The sequence below is a fragment of the Schistocerca americana genome, chromosome 6 (assembly GCF_021461395.2).
Source record: "Schistocerca americana isolate TAMUIC-IGC-003095 chromosome 6, iqSchAmer2.1, whole genome shotgun sequence".
NCBI lineage: Eukaryota > Metazoa > Arthropoda > Insecta > Orthoptera > Acrididae > Schistocerca > Schistocerca americana.
Genome location: NC_060124.1, coordinates 254,954,170 through 254,969,876, shown reverse-complemented (window position 1 = coordinate 254,969,876; position 15,707 = coordinate 254,954,170). Strand labels below are relative to the sequence as shown.

Here is a 15,707-nt window from a genome sequence, read left to right as displayed (position 1 = left end):
AAGAATCACTGTATAATACTTGGCAGAGGGCAATTTTTATTGTACAAAATAGGGTATTCTTCCCATTTCATTCATAGATGCAATCTGAGAAGAATGGCATCTCATACACCTCTGTGAAAGCTGTTATTGGCCTATTTCCATCCTCACAATCGCTGTGGGACTGATTGATAGGAGTCTGAAGAATATTCATAGTTTCTACACTGAAATGCAATATTTGGAGTTTTCTGATCAGGTTGCTGTGAAATATTTCTTACAGTATAAACATTTCTATTACACAATTTTTACCAATCAAACAAGCCTTTTTTTCATTTTCACACTTCTTGGTGTACACTCTTCGTTTATTATTAGTGCAATTTGATATGAATCCCATGCAACTAATCAATACTGAGATATGAGATGCGCAAGTGTTCTGCATGCTGTTTCTTGTGTAAACTACATGCAGTTTCCCAGTATTCCACCAATGAATGGAAGCCTACCATTTGCTTTATTTACAATCAAGCAAATGTTATCATTCCAATTCATATCTGTACACATTGTTGCTCCAAAGTGATTGTATGAATGATTGTATGACACAACAATGCTGCAGTCAAAATTACGTTATATATTTATGTTCTTTTTTTAAATTCTACAGTTTTTTTACATTTTTGCCAGTCTTTACACCATACTCGCTATACTGTCAAGATCTAACTGGAATATACTGCAGTATTTGACAGGTCAAATATCCTCAGAGATAATGACTTTATCTGTGAAAAGTCTGAGATAGCAATTACTACCATCCACTACCTCATTTGTGTGTAACATGTACAATACTACAGGGCTATTACAAATGATTGAAGCGATTTCATAAATTCGCTGTAGCTCCATTCATTGACGTATGGTCACGACACACTACAGATACGTAGAAAAACTCATAACGTTTTGTTCGGCTGAAGCCGCACTTCAGGTTTCTGCCGCCAGAGCATTCGAGAGCGCAGTGAGACAAAATGGCGACAGGAGCCGAGAAAGCGTATATCGTGCTTGAAATGCACTTACATCAGTCAGTCATAACAGTGCAACGAAACTTCAGGACAAAGTTCAACAAAGATCCACCACCTGCTAACTCCATTCGGCGATGGTATGCGGAGTTTAAAGCTTCTGGATGCCTCTGTAAGGGGAAATCAACGGGTCGGCCTGCAGTGAGCGAAGAAACGGTTGAACGCGTGCGGGCAAGTTTCACGCGCAGCCCGCGGAAGTCGACGAATAAAGCAAGCAGGGAGCTAAACGTACCACAGCCGACGGTTTGGAAAATCTTGCGGAAAAGGCTAAAGCAGAAGCCTTACCGTTTACAATTGCTACAAGCCCTGACACCCGATGACAAAGTCAAATGCTTTGAATTTTCGGCGCGGTTGCAACAGCTCATGGAAGAGGATGCGTTCAGTGCGAAACTTGTTTTCAGTGATGAAGCAACATTTTTTCTTAATGGTGAAGTGAACAGATAGAATGTGCAAATCTGGGCGGTAGAGAATCCTCATGCATTCGTGCAGCAAATTCGCAATTCACCAAAAGTTAACGTGTTTTGTGCAGTCCCACGGTTTAATGTTTACGGCCCCTTTTTCTTCTGCGAAAAAAGCGTTACAGGACACGTGTATCTGGACATGCTGGAAAATTGGCTCATGCCACAACTGGAGACCGACAGCGCCGACTTCATCTTTCAACAGGATGGTGCTCCACCGCACTTCCATCATGATGTTCGGCATTTCTTAAACAGGAGATTGGAAAACCGATGGATCGGTCGTGGTGGAGATCATGATCAGCAATTCATGTCATGGCCTCCAAGCTCTCCCGACTTAACCCCATGTGATTTCTTTCTGTGGGGTTATGTGAAAGATTCAGTGTTTAAACCTCCTCTACCAAGAAACGTGCCAGAACTGCGAGCTCGCATCAACGATGCTTTCGAACTCATTGATGGGGACATGCTGCACCAAGTGTGGGAGGAACTTGATTATCGGCTTGATGTCTGCCGAATCACTAAAGGGGCACATATCGAACATTTGTGAATGCCTAAAAAAACTTTTTGAGTTTTTGTATGTGTGTGCAAAGCATTGTGAAAATATCTCAAATAATAAAGTTATTGTAGAGCTGTGAAATCGCTTCAATCATTTGTAATAACCCTGCAGTTCTGTTACACTTCCTAGGCACACAAGGCAGTGTAGGAAATTTTCCATACAGGATGACATGTTATATCCTGGCTGACAAGAAATTTTCAATCTAGTCACAACTTGTGTTACATCTTAGGAATATATTTTCTATGGTGGCCATTGATGAATCAGAAGTTTAGAAACAATTTGCTTATCTATATCCATGGCAAAAAGTATATCATGTAAGAAGAGGGTAAGTTAAGTCTTGTGTGATCATGCCGATTTATGTCAAGAAGGTTATTTTATTCCTGACAATTTGTTAGAAGTATGTCATATTATTCTACTACAGATAGATGAGAGTCATATAGGGCTGTAGTTCTGGGGCCATTGAGACTGGAAGGGGAAGAAACTTTAACATATACTACCATGTAAAGCACACTTTGCAGTGCACTTCACAGTGGCTTGTAGAGTAGGTATGTGCTTCAATTACTTCCTTTTTTGTAGATGAGTGTGATCCATCCCCATTTTCATTGCTTTGTAACTACTGTATAGCAGACACTGTTTCCAAGTAAGTTTCCTCATGTTGTCTGTATACCTGCCATCTTTCATTATTCTGTTAGAGCTGGAATGGCTATTTGTTTTGAGCTGCTGTTCTCCTTTATGTTCAATGTGTTAATTAAATTAATCTAGCACATTCATGGAAAATGATATAATATGATCCTTATCCATTTTACTAGACATGCTTATTTTCCTTGTCTTTTGTACCTTTGTGTCCATTGTTGTTGCAACTGTGTAATGATCACTGATCTCTGTCTCTGAGTGAAGAGGTCTTGTCTGTATGTTGTCAACAAGTCTAGTGAAAGCTTTCATAAATATTTTGCAATAATGTTAGTGTCAACTAACATTTGTGAAGTTGAAGTGCTAATTATTACTTATGAAGTTGTTATTTCAATTGAGTCATTAGAAACTGATAAATCATTGTATAATAGGAACCAACAGGCAGTGCAGTTTTTAATACACTGACTCCATATTGGGGAGGATGGAATTTGCTATTCCCAGCCATCCTGATTTAGGTTTTTCTGTGGTTTTCCTAAATCCCTTTAGGCAGCTATCAGCATGGTTCCTTAAGCAGGGCCACAGCCAACCACCTGTTCTATCCTCATAAATCTTATATTGTGTGTGTATGTTTATTTGAGCTATTTGTTTTCATTGTGTTGTGATGCCAAGTACTATGCCATTGTGAGAATATCCATGGATGAATGAATAAATAAATAAATTGCTATTGCTACAACTTTGGTATTTTTTCAGTACCTTTTGGAATGAAGTTTATGGTGACAGAATAAACTGGAGTGTAGCCCAAGCTCTAGCTTCACTAGAAGATGATACCTTGGTTGATGTAATGTCAGGAGAAGCTCACCTACAGTTTCCTGAAAATTTTAAATTGTAACTCAGAAGACAGTCGATGATCTCAAGTAACATATATCTCGTATAACTTCACGTTATAATTCCAATTGTATATCATGTACTAGAAAATTATATTTATTGATATGGTGAACGTCTTGTGCAGTTTTGGTACTCCACACACTTTGTGCATTTCATTTTGTGCTTTCCATGGTTTAATTCACTTTATGAGGCACTACAATTACTTCATCTGTTTATATGGAACAACATCTGCATGGTGCTGTCTCATAGAGTGCTTACAAACAGCCAGGGAGGGATGTTCTTTAGTTCTCGTCACACCTCATGGTGATCACTAGCAATGTTACTCCAGACAACACGCAAAAGAAATGGCTGTGCCCATGTTCTAGACTCTAAGCTTTAAGGCTTCTCCATATCAGTCTTCACTATCTCTTCGTAAACTTTGTGAACAATTAATGTAGGCCTAATACTACATAATTTTGGTGTGCAGGGGAGATAGTAGCCAACTTGACAGCTACTGATAATGATGATCCAGATGAAGAAACTAATGCAAAGATAACATACACTATTGAGAAGAACGTCATTGAAGAAGACAGTGGAAAACCAATATTTAAGATTGATCCTGACACCGGTTTCATCAGGACAGCCATATGCTGCCTTGATCGTGAACGCACTGCTGAGTACTCGATTCAGGTTGTAGCTGTGGATGGTGGAGGACTGAAAGGTAAGGGTCCCTCTCATTCCTCCCCCGCCTTCCACTAACTGCCCTCGTCCATCCTTTTTTTTTTCATATACCTGCCCTAAGAGTAACAACTCAATGACATTCACTCCCCTTTACCCCTGTCTTCTCCCACCTTTTTCCTTCACATCTTTTAGCAGCATTGTTATAAGTCTTTTGCACTTGTTCCCTCCTAGTACAAATCTGCTCTTATGTCAGTTCATAAAAATTGAAGCACATAATGTAAAAATAATTTGGGAAATCAGCCTGTGAGTACTGAAGTGTATTTACATATGTAATCAAAGCACTAGCATAACTTAATTTTAGAAGCCACTTATTGAAATAGTTTATTGTTCACCATTTCATGCCAGACGGAGTCACAGGCTGCCCAGTAAATAAAATGCACAAACAGTTAATTTAAATTAACTCTCTTTACATGGAGACATAATCCCCCATAACATGTGTCAAGAGGATGACTAAAAGCAGCTTGTTACACGATAGAACACCCAATCCTGCGGTGCCAAGCCAGAACGAGGTGAAGTAGCGGGAGCTCGCCGTGGCGGGTGCAATAGCTGCAGGAGTGGCCACTGGGCATAGCCATGCAGCAATTCCACTGGGGAACAGGTGCAGCATGGCTGGGAGCGCTATGAAGCAAGGAAAGGCCATAGCACATGCTTGCAAGAGTGCGTGGCGCAACTTGCTGATCTGCGATTTAAATGTACATGCAAAGCATTCAGCCTCGCCATTTGACTGGGGGTGAAACGGGACTGAGGTCAGATGGCGAATGCCATTAGCAGCACAGAATGCTTCAAACTCGGAGGTCACAAATTGGGGGCCATTGTCAGAGTGTCAGAGACAGTAACTTCAGGACGGCCCTCAATGCAAAAAAATAGAGATCAAAGCCTGAATAGTAATGTCAGATGCAGTAGAAGACATAGTTACATCAAAAGGAAAGTTGTTGTATGCATCAATAACTATCAACCAGCGGGTGTCCCAGAAAGGAACCACAAAATTAATATGAACGCACTGCCAAGGTGCAGTAGGAGTCAGCCATGGAAAGGATCGCTGGTGGGGAGCAGATTGATGCTCCACACAAGAGCGACAATTAGTAAGCAAATTCTCAATTTGTTTATCAATGCCGACCCAAGTGCAGTGACAATGCGATAATTGCTTCATGTGCACTATACCCCAATGACCAGCGTGCAGCAGTCAGAGGATTTCCAATTGCAACAAATGAGGTACAACCACACAAGACTGATCATTGTCAGTTCACAACAAGATAACACCATGTTGTACAGACAAGTGGTGACATTGCGCAAAATAATGTCGAACAAGTGGTTAACGAATCTGCATAGCAGATGGAGGCCATTGAGTATGAATATATTGCAAAAGAATCTGCAAAGAAGCATCAGCGACTGTCGCGGAAGCAATGTGATGAAAATCCACTGGAAAATCATCAACTAATTCCTTATCTTGCGATCAATAAACATGCAGGACAATTTGGAAGAATCGAACACTTTGTCAGGACCAATAGGCAGACTAGACAAAGCATCAGCATTGCTATGATGGCTGTAGACCAAAACAAAATTTTGTAATTGTAGTTAGACAAAAACAAAGACCAACGTTGCAACTTTTGTGCAGTATGGGCCGGAACTGGCTTTGACGGGTGAAATAACAACGTCAAAGGCTTATGGTTGGTGACCAAATAGAACTTGCAACCATACAAAAAAATCATGAAACTTTGTCACTCCATATACAATAGTTAAAGCTTCTTTCTTGATTTGAGAATAGTTTTGCTGGGCAGAATTGAACAACTTAGATGCAAAAGTGATCGGGCGATCGACAGAATTAATACAGTGCAACAGAACCACTCCGATGACGTGAGAAGATGCATCGACTGCCAAAACAACTGGTTTGGAGGGATGTAACGGAATCAAACAGCAATCACTCAACAAAGCAGATTTGAGCTTGTGGAAAGCAGTGTCACATCCAAAGACCAAACAAAAGGAACATTCTTACGCCGAAGGCAGTGCAAAGATGCTGGAATCTGCGCTGCATTTGGGATAAACCAAATATAATATGTAATTTTGCCCAACACAGACTGAAGTTCTTTCAAGTTCCTGGGTGCTGGCAAGTCTCTAATCGCACGGAGATGTGATGCCTAGGGGTGGATACCCTGTCCATTAACCATGTGTGCTAAATACTGAATCTCAGTCTGAAAAAGTTTGCACTTGTCCCTGTTACACTTGAGTCCTGCCTGCAAAAGTACAGTAAATAGGGCACACAAATTCTGCAAACGTTTGTCGGGGGTTCGACCTCACACAACTGTATCGTCCAGATAATTTGAGCAACCAGGGACAGTGGCACACAACTGCTGCAAGTAAGACTGAAAAATAGCAGGAGTTGAAGCACAACTGAATGGGAGGTGGTGAAACGTGAACAAGCGAAGGTGGGCGTTGATCACAAAATAGCACTGCAACTGTTCGTCAAGCGGAATTTTAAAGTATGCGTCCCGCAAGTCAATCATAGGAAAGAATTTTCTCGCACCCAGCTTATCAAAAATGTCTTCAGGACGCGGTAAGGCAAACATATCTACCACTGTCTGGGGATTTACTGTAGATTTAAAGTCAGCACAAATACGGAGATGACCGTTTGGTTTCTTCATATACACGATATGCGAAGCCCACGGCGAAGCAGAACAGGTTCAATGACACCACTGTCTTGCAAATGCTTAAGTTCAGCAGCTACGGTGTTGCACAGTGTGTGTGGTACCGGGTGTGCATGCCAAAAAATAGGTATGGCATTGTCTCTAACTACAACATGCGCTGCAAAGGCTGCGGCACAACCAAGGCCATCAGAAAAGAGTACAGCAAAATCATCACATAGTGTGGCAACACTGTCTGCATGGTCACTAGCGTGGATGCAAAATACATTGTCCTGAATTGCGAGGCCAAAAAGTTCAAATGCGTCCATGCCAAAAATGTTTGGAGAATCACCAGAGCTGAGCACATGAAAAGACACAGTTTTCATTGTCACACTATACGCGGCTTGCAAACTACACACGCTGAGCACCGAGACTTCCTTTCCAGTAAATGCAGTCAGCGTGGAATGCAAACAACGAAGTGGGGGCAACCAAGCAAGTCATACGTTGCTTTTTCAGTAAAGAAACTGACGCACCAGTGTCCAGCTGCATGCAAACAGGATGTCCACAAATGTTCAAAGTCACAAAAAGTTTCCTCGCATCCCGCTGAATATGAGAGGAAGTGTCTGGCAAAACTTTATTCACACGATGATCTGTAGAAGCACGTGAAGCAGAAGGCTTTGAATAAATGGCATTGATGTCCATAGGCTGATGTGAATCATGATCAACGCGGTTTCCGTTGTGGTGACGCCCACGTGAGTTACACAAACGGGAGACAAGTTGTGAATTAGAGTTTCTCTTACTACATACAGCTTGCACATGTCCTTTCTTATTACACAAATAACTCTGTGCTTGACAGAATTGGCAACTGTCCCGTGGGTGAGCACAAAAACAGTTCGGACATGATTTCAGTTTCTTAGTGGGTGCCTGGTTTGAAACTTGTTTACGTGCGCGCAAGCAGCAGGGCATGGCTTGCTGTGCTGGGGCAGGGTGGAAGGGCACATGTTGTGCCGCACTAACAGTACACATACCCAGGGGTCACATCAAATTTGGAAGTAGCCATGTCTAATGTCTCTTTTCTGTCTAGCAAGTCCACTACTTCCTGCAAAGACGGGGTTTTAAATTTTAGGATTTGTTCACGGATGCGGTGATCCACCACATTCTGCGCAATAGTGTCTCTAATCATTATATCCTCATACAAGCGTCCACATGAGCAATTAAAGTCACAATCAGATGTTAGTCCCTGAAGGTCCACTAACCAAGATTCATTGGACTGAGTAGGGCCACGCCGCAGACGAAAAAATTTGTAGCGTGCAGCTACCACATTTACACTGTCATGGAAGTGGGAGTTCAAAGCATCAGTCACTTCATCGTAAGTTTCAGTTTCTGGGCGGGTGGTGGGAAACAATTTTACGAATACACGGTATAACACAACATCTGCATTGGCAATGAAGAAAGCAAGCCGCTCTGTACCTGGTATGTTGTATGCTGTGAAGTGTGCCTTGAGCTGGGCGATGTATTCTGACTAGCGTTCAATGTCCGGATTGAAGGCACAAAATGGCGGCACCGGAGGATTCGTTGGTGGTGGTACAGACAGAGACATCGGAGGCACTGAAGTAGCTGCAGTTTGGTGTGTGACCAGTCCATTTATGGCAGCATGCAGCTATGTCATTTGCTGAGCCTGAAAACATACAAGATCGGACAGCAAAGCCTGTTCCCGTGGCAAGGCCATGGTTTAAACAAAAGAAAACCTTATAGTGAATGGTGGAAGCAGTCAGACGCACCAGAGGAAAAATAATCTCATCCTTGTTGCCAAGCTTTTGTGTCCCGCCTGGAAGGCAGCACATGGGTCTGCTCCTGTAAACTGAAGGGTGGGCCAAATGGAGGAAGCGAGTAGGAGCAGGTGAGGTAAAAATCTCGGTACTGTGTATAGGTTAAAGTGGTTTTACTATATCACAACAATGTAACTTGAATACATAAACTGTTACCTAACTTTGGCTGATATGTAAGTAGGTGCAAAGCCAGATGTAAATGGGCAGGATCTGGAGCAGCGCTCATAGAGCTGCACAGTGCCAGCTAGAGGGCACTGTCATTGGTGTCGGTGCCGTAGTGCCAACCTAAGAACTTTTACCTACGCCGTGGCATCGTAGCAATTGATACCACAGGGAGCATTATAAAAAATAAATAAATACGCTGTGATGCAAATTTCATAAATATCTCAGATAAGGGCCATGGAAAATAATGAAATGACATGTAATCATTGACCACCAATTTCACTATGTGCTTCCTTACATTGATGCCAAGTGCTGTACCTGCTAAACAAGCAAATACAGTTGCATTAGAATGGTTTAAATAATAAATGGATTGTGATTTACGCAACCACAATAAAAGATCTTAAAGTAGGCTTTATTTTCTTGTGGTTCCGTTTCTGTTGCAGAGGTCATTAACAAACTGAAGCAAAACATTAAACAAGAAATTGATTATCCCTATAAAATTTAAAGAAAATTAAATAAGTATCTAACTATTCAGCCCCCCTCTCCCCTCCCCCTCCCCCCATAAATTAACTGATTATCTGGATGCAAGGACTGAAGATTCTATTAGTCATATAACAAGTGGTAATGCTTATTGTAAATGAATTAAATGTGCTGAAATGATTGGGTGAGTCGCATTCTGCAGCAGCTTCATTCCCCCAGAGACGCTATTCCCAATGATAATTTGGGAATATATAGCAAATCAACAGATCTATAATAACAAAATTCTTTTAACATAATTTACCATATGCCTCATCTGGAACTAAAATTTTATAAACTTTGAGTCTAGTGGTCTAACACAACTTGCAGGGACAATTAGAGAAATCAGTTTTATCCCTAGAAATATCAGTTTTATCCGAAGAAATCAAATAGTGTCAAGCATATTATACAATAAAGCGAACACTTGTTTTTGTAATACCCCGTGCTTATCAGAATCAAATGAATTCACCTGCTCAGTAATGTTAAGTGATATTAAGTTTTCATATAATATTGACAAATATCACATTTCAATTTCAATATGATTGTCACTGTCAATGTAGCTGCCAGTAATTAATGTGATGTTTTCCAACAGGCACAGGTACAGTTTCCATCTTGGTCAAAGATGTCAATGACATGCCACCAGAATTTACAAAGGCAGAATGGATTACTGAAGTTGACGAAACAGAAGGATTAACTGTGCCAGAAGACACAATTCTAACTGTTACTGTTCATGATCAGGATGAAGTAAGCTCTTTGCAATACAAGGTATTAATCACTACATGTGTTCTCTGTCATACTATTCATAACATACAGATATAGACACCAGACATTAAAGTCATGGTAGTGAATCATTTCTCAGGTTGTTGAGAATAGTGGCTATGGCTCTGACAAATTTGTACTGATTCCAAATTTTGATGGAAGCGCAGCACTGAAAGCCATTAAGCCATTAGACTATGAAGAAGGGAAATATAATAATTATTTTAGGTTCAAAATACAAGTTACTGACAAGGTATGTATTTAAACTGTACATTAAGAACTTTATTATTTCCCTTTTCCTCTCTTGAGTTTTGTAACGTAGTATAAGGTACATAACTTTGGCATTACATAACAATTTTGTACTTTCTATAAGCACCTTGTTTGTTTTAAGGACACAAATAATGATACTGATGAGTATCATACCAGATATTCATGGGTTGTGATAAAATTACGAGATATAAATGACAATCAACCAACATTTGAGAACAGTATACGTGAAGTTTCTGTTGAAGAGAACACAGAAGTTAATACATCTTTAGCTACATTTAGGGCAACAGATGCTGATAAAGGAGGGAAAAGTAAAGTTAATTACCAGATTCAGCGCTCCTCTGATACCAGGAAACACTTCCGAATAGACCAACAGGGGACAGTCTATCTACAACGTAACCTTGATAGAGAAACAGTGCCTAGACATGAGGTAAAATATCAACTATAATTTTTCTGCATATTTTCGTTATGCTTTCAGAACCTGAATTAAACTGCACTTTAATTGTACAGGTACGAATTTTGGCAGTTGATGATGGATTTCCACCAAAAACGTCAACAGCAACCTTGATTATACTAGTTAAAGATATAAATGACAATGCCCCTGTATTCCAGCACAATTACCAGCCTGTTGTACAAGAAAATGCTTCTCCAGGAATCATTTTAGAAATTTTTGCAAGTGATGAAGATGACAGTCATATTGGAAATGGGCCACCTTTCACTTTTCAAATGGCAGATGATGCAGATGATGCTATAAAATCCTCATTTCTCATTGAAAATATTCACAGTAAGTTAACACAGTTTTTTTCTTTTTACATATGTATTCCAACTAAAAATTTAGTTCATTCATAAGTAGGTTAATAATATTACAAAATTTGGATAATTTTAGCAGTTCTAAGATGAGCAGAAGAAATAAAATAAAAATGAATACATGTGGTATTAGAAAATACTTTACTAACACTCTCATCAAATATAACACGTTCAGTAGATAAGTGGAACATTGAAACATACGTACTTAAGATTAGAAAATTATGAACATTGCTTTAAGACTGCAAAGAAACAAAGAGAATCTCTGTGGATACCTCTTGGTCATATAGAAATGCAGAAATGCTATTTTGTTATTGTTTATCTTAAGATGTAGGTCCCTTAATCTGCCTGTTAAAGCTGACAACAGTAAAGTTGATCGGAACTGATTAAAATCCAGTGCAAAGAATTGGGTAATATTTAGTGTGGGACATGAAACTCAACGAAACATGAAAATAATCATAAAAAGAATTAGAAAATGTATGTGCAAACTAAGCATTTCAGAAATACAGAATGAAAATGAATGACTGTCTGTAGTAAAAAGGCATCCCCATCTAAAGTATTCGATACTGAACTTGACAAATAAACCGATGCATTCAGCACGCTGAAAAAACGGTCTAGTACAACAAGAGAACTTGTGAAAAACATGTCCAGACTGAGTCAATTTGTGTAATTTGTGTATCTTTTATGTAATTTGTACAACTATTGATACCACTTTCATATAAAATGCACAAAGATGGAAATAAGTATTCAACTGACATGAATTATTTTTCCTTATGCTTCCACATGTCTTCTTTTTTTATCATGGTTTGTTCTAATAGCATCTTTCTTTTCTTTTTATACATTTCTCTACACTGTTGTATCACCAGTATATTTGATGAAAGTTTAACTACATGCAATATCTATCAAATTCTGTGCCAGGTTTATAGTTAACTTTTTTTACAGGTGGTGCTAATGGAAATGGCTCAGCTGTTGTATCATCTCTGCTGTCATTTGACAGAGAATCACAAAAGAAATATCTAATTCCTGTAGTCATTAAGGACTCAGGTAATCCTGTAATGTCTGGAACATCGACTCTCACTATCACAGTTGGTGATGAGAATGATAATTCTATGGCTCCTGGAAACAAAGCGATAGTTGTTTATAATTATATGGTAAGCTTTCTCTTATTTTGTTTTATTTTATTTTTTTATTAGTGCTGTAGCTCATAGCATGAAGTATGAAGTAAATTTGTAGTGATGTATTATTATTATTATTATTTTGAGCTTCTCCTCATTACAGAGGCTTATCTCCAACATAATAATTTACTTGGAAATTACAATACAAACAATAAATGTTCTTAAACTATAATCTCAAAATATTTCTCCAGGTGTTTCGATCTTGTGTGTCCTCTTCCTCTGCGCCCATTCTCCTCATTATGTGCTGTACATTTTGGAGCCAGGTTGTCATAGGTCGTCCTCTTCTTCTTCTCCCCTCCGGTTCCCACTCCAGTATCAATTTTGGTATTCTGGTTTTCTCCATTCGTCGTACATGCCCGTACCACTGTAATTTCTTCCTATCCATTATGTCATATATTCTTTCTTTTATTTCCATTCTCCTTATTACTTCGGTGTTCCTTATCTTTTCTTTCCTGGAGATTCTTGCCGATCTTCTCCAAAAGTCCATCTCTAGAGCTTGTAATTTTTTAATGTGCTTCATTTTAATTGTCCAGGTCTCCGTTCCATACAGAACCACACTCTCTAATATGGATTTGTATATTAGTTTTTTAGTTCTGCTCATTACATTCCTGCTCCATAAGACTGAGTTAAGCATCCCAATGACCCTCCATCCGCTACTAATTCTTTTATTGATTTCTGACTCTGATTTTCCCTCGATTTCTAAAATGAATCCTAAATAACAGAAAGTGTTTATCTTTTTGATTTTCTTTCCTTCAATGTATAGCTCATCTGAATCATTAGTCAAGTATTCTGTTTTTTGGTAATTAATCTTCAAACCCCAAGTTTTGTATGCTACTGCTAGTTGATTGCACATATAGTTAGCGTCCTCCCCATCTTGTGCTACGACTACTTGATCATCAGCAAATAATAAATGATGTAGGTAAACTCCATCTCTTATTTCTAATCCCATACTATTACATTTACGAGACCATGTTCTAAGGCTAATATCTATATAGATTTTAAATAATGATGGTGACATGGCACAGCCTTGTAAAAGGCCTTTGCTTGTTCTAAATTTCTGTGAAAGTTTATTACCAACTTTCACTTGGCAAATGTTATCTTTATACATCTGTTGTATTATTTTAATCAAGGGAGGGTTTATGTTTGCCATATGTAGTGCTGTGATGTATTAATAAACATCTTTTTTATTAATTATCTGAATAACACATATAAAATTACAATATGATGCTAAGAAACACATACGCACACATTGACAGTTTCACATGAATGGCTACATTATCCTGGTATGGCAGCTCAAATTTGGCGTTGTGCTGGATGGAGTAGATACAAGCAATATGGAAGAGAGAAGAGAAGGGAAGGGGGGGTTGTCCATTTTGAGGGAGAAGCAGAAATTATGAATAGAATAAAAACAGTGGATGGAGTAAAAGTAACCTCATATCGTATATTTTAAGTGTTGTGTAGCAAAAAGGCACATTAACAAGACTATGTCGTCTTTCTCTTCTTCTGTTCTATCCTTATTCTTGTCTCTCCCTGTCCCTCTCTTAACCATACTCATATTTCATCATGTAACTCATGCAGCTGTCCCTGTCCATAACAGGGTGAGTTCAGCAATGTCACATTCTTATGCCATTCCCTTTATGCCTCACCTTTTATTTATTTATATAGCCATGATCCTCACTTCACTCCATTCATCCATTCCTCTTCCCTCCTCATTTTAATTTCATCTGCTTCATGGACCCCTTATTCTAGATGGGCCACAGTGCTGGGATGGAAACAAAGCTAAAGTTCAGTCTTGTGTAAGTGCCTGTTTATCACTAGACATCCTGTGTATATGGTGAGTGTTATATAGCTAGGGAAGGCCGAAATGCACGCTATAAGCTCACGCAGGATGGCGTGAGGTCTGAAACAGGATACATAATGAATGCTACAAAGAAAAGTACGTAGCTGCTGGAATACTTAACTTTAATCCATCATTTGTATACATCGTTCTTGATGAGAGATGCTTCATACGATAACTATCAATTGCTATGGCGCCTTGCTAGGTTGTAGCCATTGACTTAGCTGAAGGCTATTCTAACTATCTTCTCTGCAAATAAACGAGGCTTCGTCAGTGTTGCATCGCTAGCTAAGTCGTCCGTACAACTGGGGCGAGTGCTAGTAAGTCTCTCGAGACCTGCCGTGTGGTGGCGCTCGGTCTGCGATCACTGACAGTGGCGACACACGGGTTCGACATGTACTAATGGACCGCGGCCGATTTAAAGCTACCACCTAGCAAGTGTGGTGTCTGGCGGTGACACCACAGTGAGTGGGTACCTTTACTCTTTAAAATTAAAAATCCTGTTTATCTGCACAAACATTTGAGCTTTGTCTTATTATTTATTTAGCACAAAGTGAACAATCAACAGTCTGAGGTGGATTTCTTCTCCCTGGTGGTAGCCAGGCAGTGGCGGCACTGGTGGGGAAGGTGAAAGGATTTTGAATAGTATGCATGACAGAAAATGACCTTCACCTAAGTTTTTTTGTGAATGAATCACAGTTCCACCTAAGTCGATACATTACTTCACATAATAATCATTGTTGGAGTTCTGAAAAGCCAAATGTAACACATGAGGTGTCCCTGCATGATCAAAAAATAGGAGTCTAGTGTAATGTCAGTGGAGAAAACAATAGGCCCTATTATTTTACAGGAAACAATTGACAGTGATAGATATATGGAAAATACTTTGTGGCCTTTTTTGGGGGCAATTAACTGAAAGAGACAGTGTTTTGGTGACCTTTCAGCAGGACTCTGCAATGGCACATACAGACAGCTTCTAATTACAGAAAATTCATGATGTGCTTCAAGATAGAGTTATCACTAATATGTGACCCCTTGTCCCCCCAATTTAAGCCCCTGAAATTTTTATCTGTGGGGGATATTAAAAGGGAAAGTGTACAAATGGAATCCATCCACTTTAGATGAACTTAAATCTAACATCTGTCAAGAAATTGCCACCATTTCTCAGAGAGAAGTACAGAGTGTAATGAGCAATTTGCTAAGCAAGTGCTTAAACAATGAATGGAGACAATTCCAGCATCTCCTTGCTTAATATACAAGGTGATTATAATTAAACTTTCAAAACACAATAGAAATAACACCACTTGTCAGAATGACCTCAAATTGCAACAGAATATTATCAGAGAAGGGGGAAAACATATGGCAGAAGAAAAAACATAGTGTGAAAACTAATCAATAGATGGCGCTGTATGTGCCAGAATATGTAACTGGAAACACCTGTCATGCGCATGACCCACTGAAGT

At 39.3% G+C, this 15,707-nt stretch overlaps 1 protein-coding gene across 1 annotated transcript in view; it reads left to right on the top strand.

Moving 5' to 3' along the window:
* Window positions 1-15,707, top strand: part of LOC124620079 (neural-cadherin-like) — a 198,997-nt gene that overhangs the window by 119,728 nt on the left and 63,562 nt on the right. The window contains exons 6-11 of the mRNA XM_047146746.1: window positions 4,027-4,260; window positions 9,998-10,170; window positions 10,265-10,414; window positions 10,553-10,858; window positions 10,939-11,212; window positions 12,175-12,383. Coding sequence (XP_047002702.1) covers window positions 4,027-4,260; window positions 9,998-10,170; window positions 10,265-10,414; window positions 10,553-10,858; window positions 10,939-11,212; window positions 12,175-12,383 — 1,346 coding nt within the window. The remainder of the gene's footprint in view (window positions 1-4,026; window positions 4,261-9,997; window positions 10,171-10,264; window positions 10,415-10,552; window positions 10,859-10,938; window positions 11,213-12,174; window positions 12,384-15,707) is intronic.